We start from the raw sequence: 8,243 nt of genomic DNA, 5'->3' as shown, positions 1-8,243 counted from the left end.
GCGTAGACATAAAGATGACAAATACTACAAATACTGAACAGTTTTAATATTTAAAATTTATCAATATATATTTTAGTTATTTTAGTAAAGATAACAGGGCATGCAATGAAGTAGTTCGACGTACATCAAAAAGCACCTGAAGATGGCACTTTAGCACTGAAACATGTAGTGCAAAAGAGAAGAGTAAGGTGAATAAATGTATGCACTGTAAGACGGTCAAATAAATCATGGACAAAAATATGTGCAACAGGACCCTAAATATAACAAAATATGGATTTCAAGGTCTTCTAAATAAGATTTTACATGAAAATGACGACAACTGATAACACAGAGACGATTGCTGAAAGATCCCCCTATTGACAGAATTTGTATTACATACAGCCACGGTATCCAGTGCTTTGTCAGGACAGCATGTTACCATAATCTCACCGAGCAGCAGTATGATATTACTGTATAAAATTATCCTAATTCTTGCAGCTCACTTTCCAAAAAACAATATGTTGTTCTGGTATTTTAATTTTTTTTTCTTATAAATAATGTGGCGTATTTACAACATGCGAGAGTTCTTGAGCTGCGGAGGTCTGTGGGTGCCCTGACCGCGCAACAATAAACAAAGTGGTGTTTTCTCCATGCCGTGCGAGCCGAACCGAGCAGCACTCGCTACTATGCAACGTTGTGGTAAACACTTCTCTACAACAGTATTGGCTGTTTTCTGTGTGGTCGGTGCAGAGGCTATATAATGACAGAGACAGAACATTTAGCAGAGCATTTAAGTGTTCAAGTGTTTAAGTGACAGTGAGAGAGTTCTCGGTAGAAGAGAGTCAAGGAAAGTTCGTCGTGTGAAGACTATGCATGTGATTTGAAGACATTATGTGTGCTATAGTGCAGTGGCATTTGGAGTGTGATTTGGGGAGATTTATAAGTTTCTGTGTTGAGATCTGTTGCTAGGAGACAACTAGTGAAGACAGAATCCTATTGCGTGTGCAACTATGATTATGCCATAATTAATTATTTACACTTACCTTAGTTTATTGTATGAATTTTAATCCTTTCGTACATCCTGTTGTGTGTTTAATTAATAGTAGAGTGAATTTACCGACTACACAACACGTTTTTTATTATCACTATATGTTTCGACCTCAAGAGGTCATCCTCAGGTGTATGAACACGGCTGTATAATTACACGCGGTAACAATTAAATTAGAATAATAATTTGAACCTGTTTTTTATAAAATAACTCAATATATTAGTGAGCATAAATCTGGATAAGATACAGGGTCGAATGAGTGAAAAGTGAATGTGACTGCGTGTAATTATACAGCCGTGTTCATACACCTGAGGATGACCTCTTGAGGTCGAAACATGTAGTGATAATAAAAAACGTGTTGCGTAGTCGGTAAATTCACTCTACTATTATTGTATGAACTTTAAAAAAAACTGGAAAGGTATTTACGAGTTAACATGGACTGAGGGTGCTTGAGAACAGGGTGTTGAGAATATTTGGAACAAAGAGGGATGAAGTGACAGGAGGTTGGAGGAAACTGCATAATGAGGAGCTTCATAACTTCTATTCTTCTCCAAGTATAATTAGAATGATCAAGTCAAGGAGGATGAGGTGGGCACTGAAGCGTAGGATCCTTCAGGGTCCGTATAGGTTCTCGTGACCACAGGATAAGAGGAGCAGAGGAGGACAAAGAGATAAGTAAGGCGGAAATACCCAAAAACAAATAACCAAATCAACTAACAACAAAGAATAAATATAATATATAAATAAAGAAAGAATACAAAACATGATGCAAATACCTGTTACAAAATGATCGCAGAGTTTGCTTTTCTGAATTTGAATGCCATGTAGAGAAATAAATTTGGACAGTCGAGGGTGGCCTCGACCGGTGGTCCGAAATGGAAACAACCTACCCCTTCAACGGTTGGGAAGTCAAGCCCTTAGCTCCACTCCCTAGGCCGCTAAGCCAGCTCGGCAAGGAAGGAGAGAGGGGGAAAGACAGTAGAGGGAAGAAGTGCGCACACAGACCACGGACATGAGCCGACGTCACAGCATGGCATGTAGCATGAATGGGAGAGAAAACGAATGCATATAGGATATTGGTGGGAAAGCCAGAAGGAAAGAGACCACTGGGAAAACCAAGGCATAGGTGGGTGGACAATATTAAAATGGATCTTAGAGAGATAGGATGGGATGGCATGGATTGGATTGATCTGGCTCAGGATAGGGACCAGTAGAGGGCTCTCGTGAACATGGTAATGAACCTTTGGATTCCATAAAATGCTGACAAATTCTTGAGTATCTACAGATTTGGTGGCTCCTCAAGAAGGGCTCAGCTCCATAAGTAAGCATTTACGAGTTGATCTGTTGGGACCGGGCCGTCTTGTAAAAAAAAATTTTTTTGTGTGGGTATTAATCGATGAAACACAAGATTGTGAAGGATGCTCAATTGCAAATTGTATACTTGGACCCCTTAATAAGAATGAACAATATACTCCATATCTTCTTGCGGTAGAGCAATTTGAAACTACAAATAGCTCCAGTTTCCAAATTTTTTATCAATTCCACGAATTTACTATGGCCGAATGGCATTCAGTAGGAGCATGTATTGCTCTTTGTGACTGATCCCGCAAGTTATATGATGAAAGCCGGTACTGCTCTTAAAAGTTATATTTCCAAATATGACACATTTGACTTGCCTTGCCCATGGGTTGCACCATGTTACAGAAACAATTCGTGCAAATTTTCGTCTTGTTGACAAGTTGGTGTCTTCTGTGAAGAAGGTATTTGTTAAAGCGCCATACAGAAAAGAAGCCTTAAAGCAGTAGCACCGAGCGTTCCACTTCTGCCAGAACCAATTTTAACACGCTGGGGCACGTGGCTGTGTGCAGTGAGTTATTATACCAAACATTTAGAAACAGTTAGGAATGTTGTGAATAAATTTGATCCCAAAAGTGCAGCATCAATTCAAATTGCCCAAGATGTACTAAAAAATGCAGAACTAGAAACTAATCTTTCCTATATATCTGCTCACTTCTCTCATCTTCCATCCGCCATTTCTTCACTGGAGGCAAGCAATAGCAATACTACTTTGTATCAGTCGTTAAGTGTGTTCAAAACCACTGTTTCCAAATTGAATTCGGTTCCTGGAAGAGTTGGTGAAGTAGTAAAGGAAAAAGTACACAGCATTCTTTAAAAAAATCCAGGATATGAACAAATTTGTGAAATTGAAGAAATTTTAGCCGGTAAACGTACTGAACTGCCAAGTAAAAAATCACTAACAGTGGAGCAAATAGCGGCTTTTGTACATGCGCCCCTAAGTTCCTGTGAGGTGGAAAGAAGTTTTTCCCGCTATAAGGACATCTTACGAGACAATAGGAGGCGACTAACTATGGAAAACCTAAAACATTTAGTAATTGTGAACTGCAACAGAAGAGAAGTTGAAAGTTCGGAGAGCTAAATGTGAGTACCATTGGTTTTTTAAATTTGTAATGAAATATGTTGGCTTTGTTGCATTATTTGTATTTAAGTATAGCTTTTCACTGCAAGTGAATCATTCAGTGATTACACAAAATGAATTTAAATATTGATTTGTTGGTCTTAACATAAGGAACACCCTCCCGAAGTTTGGTCCATTCCTCCTGGGACACCCTGTATATATATACACAAACAACAATAGACTACTTCCACTGATCAGGCAATTTTTCCTTATGCCAAACACAAGTACCGTATTTACGCATGTATATGCCGCACATTTTTTGCCAAAAATTCAAGAGGAAAACTGGGGTGCAGCTTATATTCGAAAACACACTTCATTTAAAAAAATTATATTCATAATTAGTAACACAGGGTGTTCAAAGATCGAGGAAACCGGGGCAGCAGCGTAGAGCGGATGGAACGTTTCTCCGCGACTACTGTGCCCCTCCCCGCTAGCGAGAGTGCAGTCGTGTCGCTGATACCCTTACATCAGTTTCTGTACATGCACACATTTATAAGAATACTGTAAAAAGATAACACAAACTTACCGTGCTTTATAACAGGTGCTGAAAGTGACCCCCTTCTGCTTGCAAACATGCTTCGCATCGCATGAATAAATTATGCGACACTTTGTGAAGTTGTTATATTTCCATGATTTTTAATATCAATGCCACCTTTGTATAAAATGACTACAATTTCAAAAGTACTGACAGAATATTCATTCCTTAAGTCCTCACAAAAAAAAAAATTCAACTGCTGACTTGTCTACTCTGAAAACAAAGCACAATACAATACAGACTCTGGGAACGAAGAAATGTTCGGACACCTGAATGAGGGTCGTCCCGTGGGCAGTGAGACTAAGAACAGGCCCTAGCCATCTAAACCTTCGTATTACAGAAAGATTGAAAGGAAATTGCCCCAATACATTTTACTTACCTGGGAGACTTTAGCTTCACTCTGCTTTCCATCAATTGTAAAATGAATCTTCCGGGCAGCAATTATCGGTCGACCAACGGTGCTCTGCAAAAATCGAAACAATGTTTATATATATATGTGTATACATAACACCAGAAAAATGAAGTATTTGTTGTATTGTTATATCGTAATACGTTCCAATAAGAATATTTCAATCAACTGATCTGGTTACCTGGAGATTCCTTTTTGCGATTTAGTTACGTAACCCGATCACATAACGCGGCCAACTCTGCGTCCTGCACCTCGCATCTAGCATCCCATACGACACCCACACACTATGTGATTCTGATAGACTATACAATCATTGCATAAAAATATAACACATATACTTACCAATGTGTTGGTTGTCACATTTTTCGCGAGAATTGCCGGTAATTTTATCATTCCACTCATGCTGAGCAACTGGCTATAGACCCTGCTATAGGCCCAAGACAAATTTGGACTCTTGCCAAACTTGAAATGCTTGAAATAGACAATCCAGTGTGACCAACCAGTCACTTACTAAGGTCAGATATAAATAATATATTTGTATGTTTATAACACACATAATGAATCATCAAACAATATCATATATCTATTAAACATAATTACTAAAAATAAATCGGAAACTTTGTATTTGTTAGATAAATGTTCTCTAATTATTCCAGGGGAAGGCATATTTATATAGTTGGCTACCAGTTGTTTAAAGCGCGCCGCCATCAATAAAAATGTAGAACTATAAACAAGCGGGATATTTTAAATATTGGCGTTCCAGAAAAAAAAAGTATGTTCCACACCGTAATATTTCTTCGTATTTACAAAGAGTAATTCCGAATTATAGCAGCATATGAGTATATCCTTGCTGATTCGACCGTAATGTAAAAATATGATTATAATGCTTCTCCACCTCCAACTTCTCCAACTTGTCAAATTAGGCACTAACTTGTGCTATCTTCTGGGAAATGACACCAAGTAATTGTTGACATAAACTGCTTGTTAATAAATCTGTCTATATGTTTAAAATATTTATTATTNTACCGTTCAGGTTTCCCCTTCAAAGCCTAAAAGTAAGCCTTGGAAGAAGCAAAAAGCAAGAAGAAAGAAAAGTCTTTCATTTTGAGAAGAATCTGTGGGAAGCAGGCAACAATTCTTCCTTTTAAGAATGAACTCTTGGAAGTGAGGAAGTGTTTTGGTCTCTGCACATCAGGAGGGCTGACTGAGAGATGATCTTATTTCTCAGTTTACTCTTTAATCCTAAAGAAGGATGCAGTATATTCCTCTGATATATCAGTGAAATTCTATCAAACCACATAGTATCACAACCCAGAGGATAACATTCTGCATTGGTAACTAGTGTAAGAACCTCCAATACAGTACAAACATACAAACATAACCATTGGGAGCACTGCACTGAAAACAGAATATACTGGAATTAAGGAGGTCCAAACTATGGTACTTTCACATTCATTGAAAGAAGTGTTTAAAGTAACAGCTATTATGAAACTACTGATTTTCTTAATGTCTTCAGTCACGTACTTACATTCAGTGACACCAACATGATAAAATTACTTCCTTGGAAAATATATGAAATTTTCAACAAGGATATAATTAAATATATACTGAATTCATGAGAATTTGTGCTACAAGGTGGTAAGGTAAAAAGGTAAAGTTGTCTCTGTGCTTAACTAATTAAGCATTAAGCCATGAAGGCAAATGGGGGAATGGATGTATAGATCCACATTTTCTAGACCTTGGCACTAGTTGGAGGTGAGTGGGCAGCTTCATGTCCCGGCAGCTTTACCCTCGAGGAAAGAGCCCTGATTACCCATTGGATAGGATGTTGGGTGGACCCCAGAGCCAGTCTGGATGACTTGGAGAAGAGAAAATTCTTGCCCCCACCAGGTCTCAAACTCTGGCTACATGGTGGGCTGAGAATATTGAAGATGTCTTAAAAATCAACCAGCATTTCCATACATATTAATTATTATCATTCCATAACCAATAATGTGAAGATTTTTAAACACATACTGAAAAGTTTCCTCACAACAAAAGCTTTTTATTCAATACATGAATACATTTCAGCTAAGCATGTATAACATTTAATAACTATATTCCTTGTAATTTTCTTTATGAATGACAATGTAAATTATGGTTATTTGGTGCTTTTGGTTGTGTGTGGTTATTTGCTGTTGACATGATTGTACTTCTGCAATCAAGTCTTATTTTGAAGAGTTCAATATCCGGTCCAATTCGGACAACGGATCAGTGAATTTATAAATTATGTATGTATCTATCATTTACCAGCAACCTAACTGTTAATACAGACAATTATCCGTTGATTGTTACTCCCCCAGCACTCTGCTAATCATATCTCTTAATTTCTCCCTTTGTTAAATACAGTCACCAAATTTTCAGTTCCAAAATATAGGACACATGTTTTAGGGATCAAAAGAAGGGGTAAATGATTGAGGTAATAAGACCTGGAGGTTAAATGTCAAGCATATTCATATCCAATTCTATGAATACTGGTCAGTTGTGTCAAAAGTTATTTTGAACATGCATGTGCATAAGTGCACAAGCATGCAGAGAAACATACATGTAGACTCCATGCCATAAGCCTGCTTTTCATTATAAACACGGGAAACAGGCTAGCACAGGAGGTAGGATAAGCCAGTTCTGGAACCTACTGAATAAAAGCTACAAATGCTACTGTTAAGCTAACTTGAAGATCATGATGTTCTTCTGTGTTGTAACACACCAATGAAATTTGGAGAAAACACTAAGTTTTTAAGGAACAAAACATCTCCACATTCAGCTGAGCAAGCTTGCTTGCTACCTGCTTCCATTGGTTTCTTGCTTGGCTTGCTTGTCAATCCTGAAGATGGAGCCAATATGTTCCTCCAGAATGTCAGGCTTTCTCTGACCTACATGACATTACAACCCAAAAACCATACTCTTCATGCTCACTACTGTGAGAACCTCAGATCAAACATTAAGCTAACTTGTTTGGCAAACCTACCACTTTCAGCAGTCATATTTTTTGTATTTCGTATACACAACTGCTAGAATGAAGATATCTAGGATGGCATTATCATTGCCATAATGAAATTAACATATGGCTGGCTGATATTATTCTAACAGTAACAGTTTTAATTATACAGTCTGAATATGCTCACAAAATATGTAGTATAACAGATGATGGTGGAGGTAAAGTTGTCCCTGTGCTTAACTAATTGAGCACTACGCCATGTAGGGGTAAGGGGGAGTCGCTGTATAGATCCGCATTTTCTTCACCTTGGCACTAGTTGAAGGTAAGTGGTCAGCTTCACAACCCTGATGCTTTACCTCCAGGGAAAAAGCCCCTGGTACCCATTGGATAGAAGGCTGGGTGGGCCCCAGAGCCAGTCTGTATGACATGGAGAGGAGAAAATTTTTGGTCCTACCTGGACTTGAACTCCGACCCCTTGGTCGTCCAGCCCATATCCAGTCACTATACCAGCTACACTATCCCGACTCCATAAGGGATGATATTAGTAAAAAACGAATGAAGTGCAGTCATAATAAATAATTAGTAAACATAAACTGAATTACATAGGTAAGTCAATAAGTATGTTACAAATGGATATAGTACATAATCTCCCTGACCTTTGCTCCAAGCAACTTCCATTTGTTCAGCCCTCTTAAACATCATCTTTCGGCTGAACATTTTCCCAACGATGAAGCTGTAGAAAGGGACATCAGCCCCTGGTTCCAACGAAAGTCCAAAGAATTTTGTGCTGCTGGTTTTCAGGGGCTTGTGGAACAATGG

General features: G+C 38.2%; 1 protein-coding gene across 2 annotated transcripts in view; it reads right to left on the bottom strand.

Annotated features, from left to right (window-relative positions):
- The window catches only part of LOC111869027 (succinate dehydrogenase [ubiquinone] flavoprotein subunit, mitochondrial), a 22,142-nt gene extending 17,211 nt beyond the window's left edge, over positions 1–4,931 (bottom strand). Inside the window, exons 1-2 of one of the 2 annotated variants that reach the window (XM_023860210.2) lie at positions 4,790–4,931; positions 4,418–4,501 (exon numbers count right to left, since the gene is read on the bottom strand). In XM_023860210.2, the coding sequence (XP_023715978.1) occupies positions 4,418–4,501; positions 4,790–4,849 (144 nt within the window). In that variant the 5' untranslated portion in view covers positions 4,850–4,931. Of the gene's footprint in view, positions 1–4,417; positions 4,505–4,789 lie in introns of those variants that run through there. The other variant, XM_023860211.2, reaches the window with a different exon arrangement.
- Between the last annotated feature and the right edge of the window lie 3,312 nt (positions 4,932–8,243).

Source organism: Cryptotermes secundus, unplaced genomic scaffold, assembly GCF_002891405.2.
Source record: "Cryptotermes secundus unplaced genomic scaffold, Csec_1.0 scaffold70, whole genome shotgun sequence".
Taxonomy (NCBI): Eukaryota; Metazoa; Arthropoda; class Insecta; order Blattodea; family Kalotermitidae; genus Cryptotermes; species Cryptotermes secundus.
Note: the sequence above shows the minus strand (reverse complement) of the source record. Positions and strands in the feature narration are given on the sequence as shown.